A 14,060-nucleotide genomic window follows, 5' to 3' on the forward strand; every position below is an offset into this window, starting at 1 on the left:
TTTTTGTTTACGTTCAAAAACGCTATACTCTACAAGAATCATCATGATACTATCCCATTGATCTGCTCCGAGCCGTCGCGCACCAGCTGCCAATCTCGCACGCCACCCTTCCAGTCTGCAATGCGCCCTTCTCGCACTTGCACTATAACCACGCGACTGTTATCGTCAATCATCGGTGTCTCCGCGACTCCGCTACCACGGCGCTGACCGAATGGGATCTCCTCGTTGGGCGCGGTTACAAAGGTATTATTCTCCAAATGCCGGTCCTTGCACCACCGCTCCTCCTCGGAACCACACTCCAGGAAGCGCGCAGTGCCTGTGATTGTCGTCGAGATACTTGATAGAGCACTCGTGTTTAGATTCAGCAACAGACTGGCCAGCGAAGAGCGAGTTGCTGCAGGGGGCGGCGAGCCGTCACGGCCACTCGGAGCCCGAGTTGGCGGACGGTGTGACACCCAATCGTGTACAAGCAGGGAGACGCGCGGATTGGCTTCTAGGTTCAGTGTCTTGCGCGAGGACGGGTTCGTGGTCATGATAATTACGGGGTAGGCGTCGAAGGGGGTTTCGGAGAGGTAGGTATATGACATGAGGGAGACGTGGGGGGTGAGGCCGTCGGATGTTGCTAGGTGCAGCTGCTCGAGTTAGTTTTATTCTGCGCCGTGCAAGCAGCAGATCAGATCAGCGAGCGACATACGTAGCGAGAGTTCTTGAGGCAGGTAATCACCTCGGGCAGCAACGACGAGCCGATATGGGGATGGGTGGTGGTGGCCGATGCCTCGTAGCTGAGCGGGGGGTTCGTTCCGTCGGCCATGATCAGTAAGAGCTACACAGTCGCGGTGGTTTGCTGTTGGCATGTGTTCACCACGCGGGGATTATCGAGAAGTGAGTGGGCTGATGGAGTATCACTGGATAAGCCTAAGACTAGGCCCAGTCCGGCCAGTTAGCGCTGGTTAGTCAGCGCAGCTCCATTGCATAACATCATCGCAGAACGTCACCAGAATGTGCGATGTACGATGGGTACGATGTAGCGTCATGCCAGCACGTATCGTATTCACTGCGCCTTGCTGCTCGTAGTGTCTGTAATTACCGTTACAGCGCAGTTGTGCCGCACCCAGTCGTAACCTTCCATACGGGGTAATTACCTGCCCATCCCTGCTTCCGCCCATTCCTCTCTCTTCCTCTGAGCATTTCCTTCTTCCCTCTCTCGTCCATTGCATTGCATTCCATCCCATCCCATCCATCCATCCATTCATCCATCTGCAGACGCTCGGCTGCCTGACTCATCCTAACAAGTGCTGTCTCCTCGTCGTCGTCATCGCCATTCGTGCCTCCTCATTGGACGTGATTGCCGCCTTAGTCTCTTACCCCGGACTTTACGTGGGCTGCTCTCTCTGTGTCCGCTCGCATCCACCCACCAACTAAACACACACACACACACACACACACATATACATATACATCTAACCTCCTGTTGCATCCGCGATACCCTCTTCCTTCTTCCTTCTCTGTGTGTTCCTGTGTCAATCCTCAGGCAGACACCATGCAAACATCCAAGGTGCTCCGCGCCTCCCCCGCATTTTCCACCCTTCGTCCCTTCAGCACCTCCTCCGCCTTCCATCGCTCCCCCTCCATTCGTGACATCACCCCTAACAATGCTGCCGACTTTGATGCTCGACAGAAAGAGTTTCGACAGAGTCTAGAGGCTGCTCGCAAGAAGAGGGAAGAGCAAGAGAGTCAGTCTGTCACAGCTACCTTCCGTGATCATGCCCGTGAGTTTGCTCGACTCCCACTGCTCCGCTTGTGAGCAATGCGAGTGGTGTATACACATATACATATATATCATATATATATATATATTTGTACACGGCTTGATTTGACTCCGACGTGGCAAATTCCCTTTTTTTCTCTATGCGTCAACGTGGTGACTGATCAAGGCATTGGTGATTGTGTTTTAGGACAGCAAGAGCAATTAGATGCCGCACACGACAATGCTGCAAAGCGAGGCCCTTTGTCGTCTCTCATCTACGGCACCAAAGAAGGACAAGTCTTTGACAAAAACATCGAGCGATCCTTCTCGCAGGTGATTGCCCGTGGAAAGTACGTGCACTCAATTGTCTTCCATGACGTCAAGCCCGACAAGGTCGACGAGTACGTCGAGCTCGTCGGCAAGTGGTATCCTCGCATGGCGGCTCTAGAAGAGAACAAGGTGAATCTTGTTGGCAGCTGGCGCACCCAAGTTGGAGACAACGACACATTTGGTACGGTTAACTTGAATATTGCTATGGAGATTGTGATCAAAACTTACTGGGTTCTTCTCGCATAGTGCACATTTGGGAATACCAACGTTATACAGGCTACCATGAGTCGCTCCATGCTATTTCCGAGCACCCAGAATTCCGAGAATTCGACAAAAAGCTCAAGTCCTTGATAAAGAGCAAAAGGACGTCGCTTATGCAAGAATTTTCGTTCTGGCCGACAACACCTCCCCGTCGGTTGGGTGGCTTGTTTGAACTGCGCTCTTATACTCTGCACCCGGGCAATCTCTTGGAGTGGGAAACACACTGGCGCCAGGGACTCAAGGCACGTCGTGAGGTCATGGAAGGCGTAGGTGCCTGGTTCGTGCAGATTGGCGATCTCAACACGGTGCATCATCTCTGGCAGTTTGCCAACTTGGAGGAACGCAAGATCCGCCGTGAACAGTCCTGGGGCATTGAAGGCTGGGCGGACACGGTACATCGAACAGTGCCGCTCATCCAGTCCATGAAGAGCAGGATTCTGATCCCCATGCCTTGGAGTCCAGTGGGTTGAAGTAGTTTCAGTTACTTTCCCGTTATCGAGTGCGTGCTAGTAGTTCATCGTGGTAGCGTATCTGTTATTAGCCGGGCTCAGGTACACGGGGGTCCTTCATATAGCACTGAGCCATATGTAGCTATACATCAATCAAAATGCATTTCTCCCCCCCCTCCCAAAATAATAATCTTAAAATACGATAACGAAAGTCAACCCGTATCAGCAACCCCAGATTCAAAAGTGCGTGCCGCGGCCCCACCGGCGGACCCAAGGAGAGGGAACCAGCCAAAAAGTTGAATGACGGCGCGTTTCTCCACATGCGCGAAGGGGAAAAAAAAATACTACTACTTCAGTCTCCAACACAACCAGACGCCAACACACCCATCGACATCGTCGGCCATTGGGCTGCTACCGGCCTTCACATTTTCCGTTTCTGCTTCTGCACGTTGACATATCGAAATCATACCAGCATGACTTGGATCCGACAGAATGATCTCCCCAAGCTGCGTGAGTACAAGTACTCCGGGGTTGATCATTCGCTGGTCAGTCGCTACATCCTGAAGCCATTCTACAGCAATTTTGTGATTCATTTGTTTCCCACGAGCATGGCGTAAGCTATCCCCTGCTGTTTTGACGATCTATTTCACGGTATGCTGACACGTAATCCCAGCCCGAACCTCGTAAGTCACCGTTTCGTACCCGCTGGCCCTTGATCGAACTAATCGGGAACGGCATTAGGTCACACTAACTGGCTTCTCCTTCGTCATCGTGAACTTTTTGACTCTGCTTTGCTATAATCCGACATTGGATCAGGATTGCCCGCCATGGGTGTATGGGAGCTGGGCTGTTGGGCTGTTTCTGTACCAGACTTTCGACGCTGTTGACGGAATGCAGGCGTACGTACAGCTACCTACATGGCATGATACTGATGAATAGTGAGTGACTCATGATATGATATAGTCGCAGGACTAAGCAGAGCGGCCCTTTGGGCGAGCTGTTTGACCACGGTAAACCACGCCCCTATATATATATATATATATATAAGATACGTCTATGGGGAAATTGACTGACTGTTTGTGTCTAGGTGTCGATGCTTGTAACACGGTTTTGGGGGTTTTTATTTTTGCCGCTACGATGAACCTTGGGCAGTCTTGGGCTACTGTCCTGACCTTGTGGGGAGGTAGGTTTGTTGCAGCCGATAGAAAGCAAACAACTGCTAATCACATACCTTACACAGCTGTCATGACATTTTACGTTCAAACGTGGGACGAGTACTATACCCATGTCTTGACTCTCGGCATCGTCTCTGGGCCGGTCGAGGGCATTCTAACCCTCTGCGCCGTGTTCTCGTTCACGGCGTACATCGGCGGAGGCAGTTTCTGGCATCGCCCGATGTTAGCGACTGTCGGCGTCCCCCAGTTCAGTTTCCTCCCCGATGCCGTGTACGAACTGCCGTTTACCTCATGGTACATGGTCTATGGAGCCTTTGTGCTCTTCTTTGCGACGGGAAGCAGCATCCTCAACGTCATGAAAGCTCGCCGTGCGCGATCCGAAAGCCCAGTCACGCCACTCTGCGGCCTCCTGCCCTTTGTGTACATGTGGTTGCTGACGCCCGCGTATCTGTATCTGCAGCCCAACATTCGCGAGAATCACCTTGTCCCTTTCCTGATCTATGTGGGTATCGTTAATGCGTATTCCGTGGGCCAGATGATTACCGCGCATCTGCTCAAAACGCGTTTCCCGCGAAGCAACATTCTCATGTGGCCGCTCGCAGTGGCTGTGCTCGACAGCTTGGGTCCTTATATTGGTCTCTGGCCTAGCGCGCTTGGTGATGATATCTACCAGGTAGGGTTTGTGTTTACGGCGCTTGGCCTTGCGGTTGGCGTGTATGCCAGTTTTGTGGTAAGCTCGCCCTTCTCCCCTTCCTCTGGCTATGGGTGTGCCAGTACAGGCAGGTACTGATGAGTATAGCACACCGTGATTGTCACCATCTGCGACTACCTCGACATTTGGTGCCTGACTATCAAGCACCCGTACGTCGAGGCCAATGGCAAGAAGAGGTCGTAAGCAGCGAGTGATATATTGGAATCTAATACGACAAGCGATGAGTTTCATGTAATGTCCCATACACCATTTATTTAGTTAGGAGCCCATGCAATAGAACTCAGAATTCGGTAGAATGTAACCATACCTGATTAAGTTAGCTGCGCGGCTAACTTGACTTCGTTAGTGTCTATCTTAGTCAGCATAGACCCCGGAGCCGGAAAAACAGGGCTAAGCGAGAGCACACACAGAGCGAGCGAGCGGCGCTGCGGCACAGCGCGAAGAAGGAGAAAGAAGCTTGGCGCGGGCTCCGCTAATTCAATTTCAGTTTCTGCCTCGCTCTTTCCCTCCCTCCATCACCGACCGTCTCTGTCAGCGCCCTCAACTCGTCAGGATCATTCATTTATCGCTGATTGCATATCAACCCCGTCAAGATGGTATGCTGACCTGCTCCCCGGCATTTCTGCCAGATGCATTTTGATGCTATGCGGAGAAATCCTCGACTAACCTTCATGTGTGCGTGCAGGTTCTCGCGGTCGATCTCCTCAACCCTACTCCTCAGTCTGAGGCTCGCAAGCACAAGCTCAAGGTACGAAAAACCAAGCTCAAAACCAAAACCAGCGCCATTTCGATGATAATATGGGGCGGATAATGGAATAGTCATGGAATAGTCGGATGATGGAAATGATGGATATATATATACACACACACACACTTTTTTATATGGATTGGAAAACTGACTTGGGATCTCCATGATATATAGACCCTTGTGCCTGCCCCTCGCTCCTTCTTCATGGACGTCAAGTGCCCAGGATGCTTCACAATCACCACCGTTTTCTCACACGCTCAGACCGTCGTCATCTGCGCCGGCTGCTCGACCGTCCTCTGCCAACCCACCGGTGGTAAGGCTCGTCTCACTGAGGGCTGCTCTTTCCGACGCAAGTAAACGAAGAAAACGCCCTTTTTGAACATACGACGTCAGCGAGAAAAATTCATCAGCGGAACCTTCCTTATTTTGTCATGAATTTTCTTTGAAAAAATAATCTGGTGGCGCTTCCGAATTCATTTTCTTCTTTTTCTTTTTTTCCCTCCTCTTTTTGGTTCATGGCCGGTCGATCGAGTCGATGAATATGTGTTTTATTGTGTCATGTCTCTCTTATATGTTTTTCTTTTCATCTATTGTTTGCTCGTGAAAAAAACACAAGGTCGCGAAAGAACAGATAGAAGATGGACCCCGGTTTCGCCCTGCAATTATACCAAACCAGAAAAAACCTTTCTACCCAAATACAAAAAATGTTAAAAAAAGATAAAGAAGCCCTCTTTCTCTTTTCACACATGGAGCGGAGTTCCGGATATCTGGCTCGAATTGAATTCTTCGAACTTTTATTTCCCCTGCTTCTTTTCTTCCTGAAAAGATCGAAAAGGAGGAGGATAATGGGTTACCATTTGCATCTACATGAGCAATGAATGCTTTTGGATTCGAATTCACCGAGGGAACTGGCTAGTCGACGGCCAGCAGGCTGAGATGCCTACAAGCTAGGTTATGAGGATGGTTATCTATGGCGAACGTTGTCTGTATCTAGCCAAGGTTCAAAATAGATTGGATTCTATGACCTGTATGCTAGCAAGTTATCAATTCAGCATTTGCACGTAACTTTCTGTTCAAGGTAGATTCTCTTGTTAGGCTATCAAGGTAGACTACCAAGGTACTCTGTAATTCTAACATAGCAAGCACTTCCATGCGCACCCTTTTAGGAATTTTCGTACAGGGTATTCTTAAAGACAGAAGCAAGAAAACATCAACCAATGTACCCTTATCCACCAACTTCCCACAATGAAACTTGTTCAAGGACAAATCACTGCTCCATCAGAACCCTCGCCTTGTCCCTAATATCCTGCCCAAAATCCACCGGTCTACCGGGATCGCCACCGGTCAACAACGCCAATTTCCCCGACGTATCGTTGATGAGATCATTGGTGAACGTATTCCGGCCCAGGACATCGGTGATCTTCTTCTTGGACTCGGCGTCGCCGGCGCGCAGTTTGTCGAGATCAATGGACTTAAGTTCCTTGCGCGTATTGCGGATAAAATCGAAGAGGAAGAAGAGCGTTGGATGGGTGTCGGGCGGTTGCATCAAGGGGTGAGCTTCGAAGGAGCTTTTTTGTTTTCGGGAAAAAGAAATTGTTATTATTACTATTCGCATCATCTTGTTATTCGCACATTATCAGGGTGCCAGAGGTAACCAACTCGAGTAAATCAACCATCTGCCCGTCCACCTTGTCCGCGTTGAAATCGAAGACGTCCGCGCTCGACATTGTTCTGCCTGGTGAAGCGTGTCAATCAAACAAACAAACAATCAATCAATACAAAATGATGTAGTTGTATGAACATGGTGTCCGAGTTTGCCACGGAAGCAACGTGAAGAAATGCAAGAAGTCGATGGAAAAAGTAAGTAGATAATTGATGTCACTTGCCCGCCACATGTGACGTCGTTGTGGTTGTACGGCAAAGAGAAAGCTTTCTACGAGTGGTTCAATTATGCGCCGTTATTGGCTGCGCATGCTGTTCCTGAGAAGACTTGCATTCGAGATTATATTCTCCGTGTTGGCATAATATTTCGTTCAATCAGTTCAATGCACGACGTTAACATGTTGTTGTTGTTGTTGTTGTATGTATGTATGTATGTAATTACACTGTATGTACGTTTGTATTCCTCGTTATCTTATCTTCAAGTAGCAAAATATACAGTTATAACAGCGGAATAGAAGGCATAATGTACACATAAATTGAGCATTACCAGAAGCTCCATAAAGGGGCCCCCTTTTGGTGGCTCACTGGTTAATATTCCGTCAAGTCAACATCCACATGCAACCCAATTCCATAGCCCATACGTTGGCATGAAACTGCCACTCTGTCTGGTTGTAAGGGACTCCAAAGGTCGTGGAAAAGATGATTGATTCTTCTAGGTCTAGAGGATGCGGAAACTAATGGACTAGTCTCCGGGCTGTCATCACGTGACATTGCTTCTCTGGCAACATTGATTTGGATTCGGTGCCGCGTGCTGGAAGTAGATTAGCTGCCGATAAGCTATCGCAAGATAATAAATATCTGTCCAGGCAGTCACTCTACTACAACAGCGCATTGTGTATAGCCTGTCCGACCCTCCTCCACCATGGCGCCCAATCCATCAGCATCATCACCAGCAAAACCCCTCAGAATCCTCATGCTCCACGGCTTCACGCAATCCGGCACCCTCTTCCGCGCAAAGACCGGCGCTCTCACCAAAGCAATCACAAAGGCATTCCTGCACAATGCCTCCTTCTCCTTCCCCACGGGCCCCTTACCACTCAACCCAGCCGACATACCGGGATACGTGACACCGGATATTAAGCAAAAGGAAATCCCGGACATGGAAGCATTCGGCTGGTGGCGCCGGCCAAGTTCTACCATCCCACCTATAGAATATACGGGCGTCGAAGACGCATTCCGCACTGTCGCCCAGACCCTCCGAGACGAGGGCCCGTTTGACGGCGTAATAGGGTTTTCGCAGGGTGCCAGTCTCGCCTTTGCAGTGACGAGTTTGCTGGAAAACGGGAGGAGGGAAGCATTCTCTTCTGCTGTTACAGATAAAGACTACTTCCCAGAACCGTTTATACCGGAAAATACGGGCAACCATCCCCCGCTCAAATTTTGTATTGTCTATAGTGGATTCAAATTCGCCGATATGCGATACCGGGCCTTGTACAATCCGCCCGTGGCGACGCCCATGCTGCATGTTATGGGTACTTTGGATGCGCTCGTTAGCGAGGCTATGGGTAGAGAACTGGCGGAGACTTGTGGTGGTGATTCTGATGTGATTTTCCACCCGGGTGGCCATTTTGTGCCTGGTGGGAAGAGGTATCTTGATGTTGCCGTGGGGTTTGTGAGGATGGCCATGGACAAGGTGAATAAAGAAGATAATAAAAAGGAGGAAGAAGAGAGGGTGGAGGATATGGATGTGCCATTCTGATTGTGTTCGCTGCGATAGACCATGATATTTATATTTATAGACTAGCGATTGCAAATATTGGCATAGCATGTATATAGCACTATAGAACTCGCAGATACATCTCTGTTCTCGTCGTACTATACAATTCTACCATATCTAGCTACTAATTAATCAGGCTTTGACCTTCTCGTTCTTGGTCGGCTGGATACGAGCCATCATCTCTTCCTTGGTAATCAGATGGTCAATCCTCTCCAGATGGCCCAACAAACTCCTCATGTTGCTGCTCCACTCGTTCAGCACATCATCGGCATCCCGGGACTTTGCGAAGTTGACCACACGCGCAGGACGATCAATCTTCGCATAGATCGTCTTCGACGTTACCAAGTCACTGATGTACTTCTCCGTCTCCTCCTCGTTCAAGTCCAGCAGTTGCGTCAAGCGGCTCGTCTGAATGCGGGTGTAGTACTTGGCAACAACCCGCACATTATGCTCGATGACGCGCTTCCGCAGATCTTGCCATCGTGTGTATGCATCTGGTTCGTTCGGGTTCTGCTCCTTGTCGAATACATCTGTGCTGGTAAGATGAGGGCTAAAGGTCTCTGCAATTTCCGGCCAGCGCATCAATTCATGAACCGTAAACAACTTTAGAAGACGAGCTTCCACGGGGACTTGTGACAGCCGACTATCTTGGTGTATACGGTGGAGAAGATCCGATTGATCGTTGTCGTATGGGGCGAGTACGACGTAGTAAACAATCCGTGCGAGGACCTTATTTCAATGATATCAGTCAGGTTCCCCTCCCCCCTTTTTGACTTAGCAAGTGTATAAATCTAAACTTACTGCTCGGAGCCTTTCAGGATCCTCCTCAACCGACTCCGTATCAAGAACGTCCCGGTAGTGCTTGCAGGTGTCTAGGTAGTTCTGGTCATGCTTAGAAAGGATAATCTGCTGCTCGTAGTAACGAAGCTTCAAGTCCTCGACTGACTCATCCTTCTCTGGCATCGGCTCGTCAGAAGCGCGTGTCTTTAGCCGCTCCTCATACTCCTTTTGCTCCTTCTCCAACTGCTCGGGTGTCTTCTTGGGTTTGCGTGCAAAGTAGCGCTTATTAATCTTGCGGCTGAGAATAGATGCTTGAGTCCAGTCACCTCGTTCAATACATAAAGCCACCTGTTCAAGGATAAACTCGGTCTTTTCTCTCCTGGACATCGATCCGAATGTCTCCACCTGAAGCTCGCAAAGGATATCGGTGGCCGAGTTCAGATCGCCTTGTGATTTTTTGATTTGTGATAGGTAACGGGTGATGCGAGCTCTCTCCACTTCTACGAAAATCTTCATCCAGCTCAGTCAGCATCAGTCATGTTTGATGAGTAGACAATGGGATGAGCGGATGAGAAACGCACCTTTCCTTCTGTGACAGTTCGTAGGGTCTCAATCACCGACAGCTTGGTTTCCAAGTCTGGGGTATCTTCTAGAAATCCCATGACTTCTTGGACCATTTTCGTCGTCGCCTGCTTGAGCTGGCCATGTTTCTTTGATAGCAAAAGCACCTGGTCGTTTAGTAAGCTCCAGTCACCGGACTCCTTGCTGATCGTGACAATGGCTATGAGCACTCGGGAGGTGGTGGCAAGATCGGATGCCTAAGTATTTTTGCAGATTAGTCTTTTCTGTGCTCGTTGTATAGGAGTTTGATGGACGCTTCAAGGCTTCGTACCTGGCGAGCTTGTTTCTCCAGCAGAGACAGCTTATCGATGGCGGCTTGAACATTGCTCTGTTTGGAACCTGCGATTAGAAGATGATTGATGCAGGGTATGAAGCCGCAAAGCAAACCTTGGCAAGCTCTTTCGCCTCTGGGATTATCTTGTCGGCATCCTTGCTGTAGTCCTTCTCTGGCTTGAAGAGTTCTCCGGACATGATGACGACTGGCGATGCGTCACCGTCCTATACGAATCGGAATCGAATGAAGTCGTAAAATCTGAGAATCTGGTATGTTTTCAACGACTATTGCACTCGGATAACAGTCCTTTCAAGGCAGGATGTAGTGTGCAGAGAGTGTTGGGATATGGATGAAGAAGCGCTGCGTGTGTCTGGCCGAGCTGGAAGGAAGCTCTTGGAAAGGGAAGCTGCAACAACAGTGGTCGGACATGTCACGTGACATACGGGCTACACGAAAGCTCGCAGATCTAGCATTAGATCAACTGCTTAATTAATTCTGAAGTAACTCTGCAAGAGATCTGGGAATAAAACAAGTTGATTATATCGATTACCCATCCACCTGGTAGAGATATCGTCGCCAATACACTGTCTGGATGGACGTTCTAATGCCAAGACAAGCACCGGCACGCAAGTCCTCGGAAATGTAGTTAATTACCTGTATTGATTACCTACACTGACTCCGCGGAGGCTGATTGCATGCCTGACTTCTCAGGCTGCTTATCGGCGAGCACGCCATTGCGGGCGAGTAAAAATTGAGAGTTTCCTGCTTATCGGACACGTGATTTTATATCTATATGTTTTATTATAAAATAGTTATACCGATGAATGCCCTCTTATTATTTTCCATATGCTCCGTCACGATCTTGAGCGCTTGAACATGACCTGCAAATATTAACACGTACCCTCAAGACAGCCTTTAGAACTACTGGTTTGGACCTGCTCTACGCAGCGCAGCCAATATGCCGGATACAACGCCAATGCTGCTTGCTGTACAAGGTACATCGCAAGTCCATCTGATTATTGGCTCGAATTCATTGGCAGCTGCTCGCTGTATCAAGAGTCTGGAGTCTGGCGCACAGCCAGTGATCGTCGCTCCCGAGACTGCCGATATACATTTCTCACTGAAAGACCGCTGCGAACAAGGCGCAGTTCAATGGATAAAAAGGGACTTTCAAGATGACGACTTGAAGACACTAGGCCGTGAAGAGGTTGATCATGTCGTTGATATGGTATTCGTCACGTTGGGTGGCGAACATACTCTCAGTAAGAATGCCTTGATATATCTCATGAGACTCCCAACTGACGCTGTTCTACAGGCACGCACGTATCTCAAATATGCAAACGTTTAAGAATTCCAGTCAATGTGACCGATGCCCCCGATTTGTGCTCTTTCACATTACTCTCAACATACTCTGACGGGCCTTTACATATCGGAATTACTACCTCTGGCCGAGGATGCAAGCTTGCATCGCGACTGAGACGAGAAATTGCCTCTTCACTTCCGGCCAACCTCGGAAAGTCAATTGACCGACTGGGCACCATAAGACGACGATTATGGGAAGAAGATAATGTATCAGATCAGCAAGCATCGAAACTCGAAGTTGAAGATGAGGACCTAGCAACCCAAAGTCATACATTTAACAAATTAATTACCAGTGAAGACGCACAAACAGCCAAGACCAGGAGGATGAGGTGGCTCGCTCAGATTTGCGAGTACTGGCCGTTACAACGACTCGCATCAATATCTGATTCCGACATTGACAGCATTCTCACGGCTTATTCTCGTGAACGCACCAATGATTCTGTTGCACTTGCAAATGGTGCTTTCCAGCATCTTAGAAAAGGAAAGATAGTTCTTGCAGGGTCTGGCCCAGGACATCCAGGCATGCTTACGCGAGCAACGTTTCATGCGATCACACGTGCGGACATCATTCTGGCTGACAAACTTGTCCCGGCGGCGGTCTTGGATCTAATTCCCCGACGGACAGAAGTCCACATAGCCCGCAAATTCCCGGGGAATGCAGATCAAGCACAGGAGGAATTCTTACAGATGGGCTTGAAAGCGTTGCGAGAAGGAAAATATGTCCTTCGGTTGAAGCAAGGTGACCCTTACCTTTACGGGCGCGGTGCTGAGGAGTACTCCTTTTTCCGGGATGAAGGATACATCCCTATAGTTCTCCCGGGCATAACTAGTGCCTTGAGCGCACCGCTATTCGCCGACATTCCAGCAACGCATCGTGGTGTCTCAGATCAGGTTCTTGTATGTACTGGAACTGGTCGAAAAGGCGCGGCTCCAGAGCCCCCGACCTATGTTGCTACACAGACTGTGGTCTTCTTGATGGCGCTTCACAGACTTGCTGGCCTAGTCGAGAGCCTGACAATGAAAACTTCTTCAGAAGCTGGAAGCAATCGAACACTCTGGCCGAAGTGTACTCCGTGCGCTGTCGTTGAACGAGCCTCTTGTCCAGATCAGCGGATTATTCGCACTACTTTGGAACATGTGTGCCAGGCAGTGGAGTGCGAGGGGTCTCGGCCTCCTGGCTTACTGGTTGTAGGTGCAAGCTGCCATGTCATTCATACCCCAGAAGGACAAAAATGGGTGGTTGAAGATGGGTTTAGAGGGCTAGATGAACTTGGAGTTGAGGGGGATTTGCTCACTGATGAAGTGAAAGTCACAGAGGCCACTAACAACATATAGCGTGGACTACGTCTGTTCAACAAAGATTCACCAATTGTCTTGAATTATGTACATAGATTTGCATGGATGGCGCAACAGAGCAGCATGGATTGAGATACCAGAACTTCAGTGTTATTCAATATTTTGTATATTATATGGTCTGCCGCAAAGTTACAGTACCCCGTAATTACGTATTATTACCGCCCCGTCGCTTGATAAGCCGCAGGCAGCCTCGCCTCAGCCTTCCTCAACCAAGACAGCATTGAGACTGGTCTATATCATTACACGACTGCAGGCATCAAATCCATCATCAAAGACAAGATGTCGGCACCAAAGGCCACGAAAGCGCCATACATTTCTGGCGGGCAGATGCTCGATTCGTAAGGCTGGCTACTTACTCCTCTTGTTCCGGGCATATCCTATGAACGTATCTTTGATTATGCAGTCTACTGATCTTGCTCCTGCACTTCTTACCCAGGCCCCCGCTCTCAACGCGAGTTGTGCGAATGTTTGATAGCCTGTACCTCTTTTTCGGTCTTTATTTTGTGTCTTTATTCGCGGTAAGGACAATCCAATTTGCATTCAGCATATTCGGTCTGCAGGAGGGCTGGTCCTCAGCACGCATTCTTTCCTTGCTGGTAGAGACCAGACTTTCTCCTCCTGGAAATAAATCCCCTTGAGTGTTCAACGTGTGTTACATACGGATGACTGACATAAGCCCTGTCTCCACAGCTCGACTCCTACGGCGCCGCACAAAGTTCTCAATTCAACGCCACCGTATCACAGAATAAGCAATCCATGAGATCTCGCTGGAGCAGTGGTCTTGATAGAGGATATGGCGGCGGGGG

The 14,060-nt window shown here is 49.3% G+C and overlaps 6 protein-coding genes across 6 annotated transcripts, besides 1 other annotated feature; 3 read left to right on the plus strand and 3 right to left on the minus strand.

Annotated features, from left to right (window-relative positions):
- Nucleotides 1-41: 41 nt before the first annotated feature.
- On the minus strand, nt 42-811 carry UA08_01950 (hypothetical protein; the record flags this gene model as incomplete). The annotated part of the gene is made up of 2 exons (XM_020261671.1): nt 42-632; nt 695-811. The coding sequence occupies 2 exons, from the start codon at nt 809-811 to the stop codon at nt 42-44; spliced, it is 708 nt and encodes a 235-aa protein (XP_020123118.1).
- Nucleotides 812-1,540: 729 nt separating this feature from the next.
- UA08_01951 (hypothetical protein) lies at nt 1,541-5,779 on the plus strand (the record flags this gene model as incomplete). Its single annotated transcript, XM_020261672.1, has 13 exons — nt 1,541-1,769; nt 1,956-2,258; nt 2,354-2,799; nt 3,000-3,400; nt 3,461-3,470; nt 3,529-3,686; nt 3,751-3,797; nt 3,875-3,970; nt 4,028-4,692; nt 4,762-4,853; nt 5,162-5,204; nt 5,360-5,422; nt 5,597-5,779. The coding sequence occupies 13 exons, from the start codon at nt 1,541-1,543 to the stop codon at nt 5,777-5,779; spliced, it is 2,736 nt and encodes a 911-aa protein (XP_020123119.1).
- A 910-nt stretch (nt 5,780-6,689) lies between these two features.
- On the minus strand, nt 6,690-7,149 carry UA08_01952 (hypothetical protein; the record flags this gene model as incomplete). Its single annotated transcript, XM_020261673.1, has 2 exons — nt 6,690-6,990; nt 7,055-7,149. 2 exons carry the CDS (start codon nt 7,147-7,149, stop codon nt 6,690-6,692), a joined length of 396 nt encoding a protein of 131 aa, XP_020123120.1.
- A 439-nt stretch (nt 7,150-7,588) lies between these two features.
- Nucleotides 7,589-7,684: a repeat region (Identified by RepeatMasker using a combination of RepBase library and repeat library created with RepeatScout).
- Nucleotides 7,685-8,006: 322 nt separating this feature from the next.
- Nucleotides 8,007-8,843, plus strand: UA08_01953 (hypothetical protein; the record flags this gene model as incomplete). The annotated part of the gene is made up of 1 exon (XM_020261674.1): nt 8,007-8,843. One exon carries the CDS (start codon nt 8,007-8,009, stop codon nt 8,841-8,843), a length of 837 nt encoding a protein of 278 aa, XP_020123121.1.
- Nucleotides 8,844-8,993: 150 nt separating this feature from the next.
- UA08_01954 (hypothetical protein) lies at nt 8,994-10,733 on the minus strand (the record flags this gene model as incomplete). The annotated part of the gene is made up of 5 exons (XM_020261675.1): nt 8,994-9,590; nt 9,663-10,151; nt 10,223-10,459; nt 10,534-10,590; nt 10,650-10,733. The coding sequence occupies 5 exons, from the start codon at nt 10,731-10,733 to the stop codon at nt 8,994-8,996; spliced, it is 1,464 nt and encodes a 487-aa protein (XP_020123114.1).
- Nucleotides 10,734-11,494: 761 nt separating this feature from the next.
- Nucleotides 11,495-13,233, plus strand: UA08_01955 (hypothetical protein; the record flags this gene model as incomplete). Its single annotated transcript, XM_020261676.1, has 2 exons — nt 11,495-11,798; nt 11,852-13,233. 2 exons carry the CDS (start codon nt 11,495-11,497, stop codon nt 13,231-13,233), a joined length of 1,686 nt encoding a protein of 561 aa, XP_020123115.1.
- Between the last annotated feature and the right edge of the window lie 827 nt (nt 13,234-14,060).

The sequence above is a fragment of the Talaromyces atroroseus genome (assembly GCF_001907595.1).
Source record: "Talaromyces atroroseus strain IBT 11181 chromosome Unknown scaffold_1, whole genome shotgun sequence".
NCBI lineage: Eukaryota > Fungi > Ascomycota > Eurotiomycetes > Eurotiales > Trichocomaceae > Talaromyces > Talaromyces atroroseus.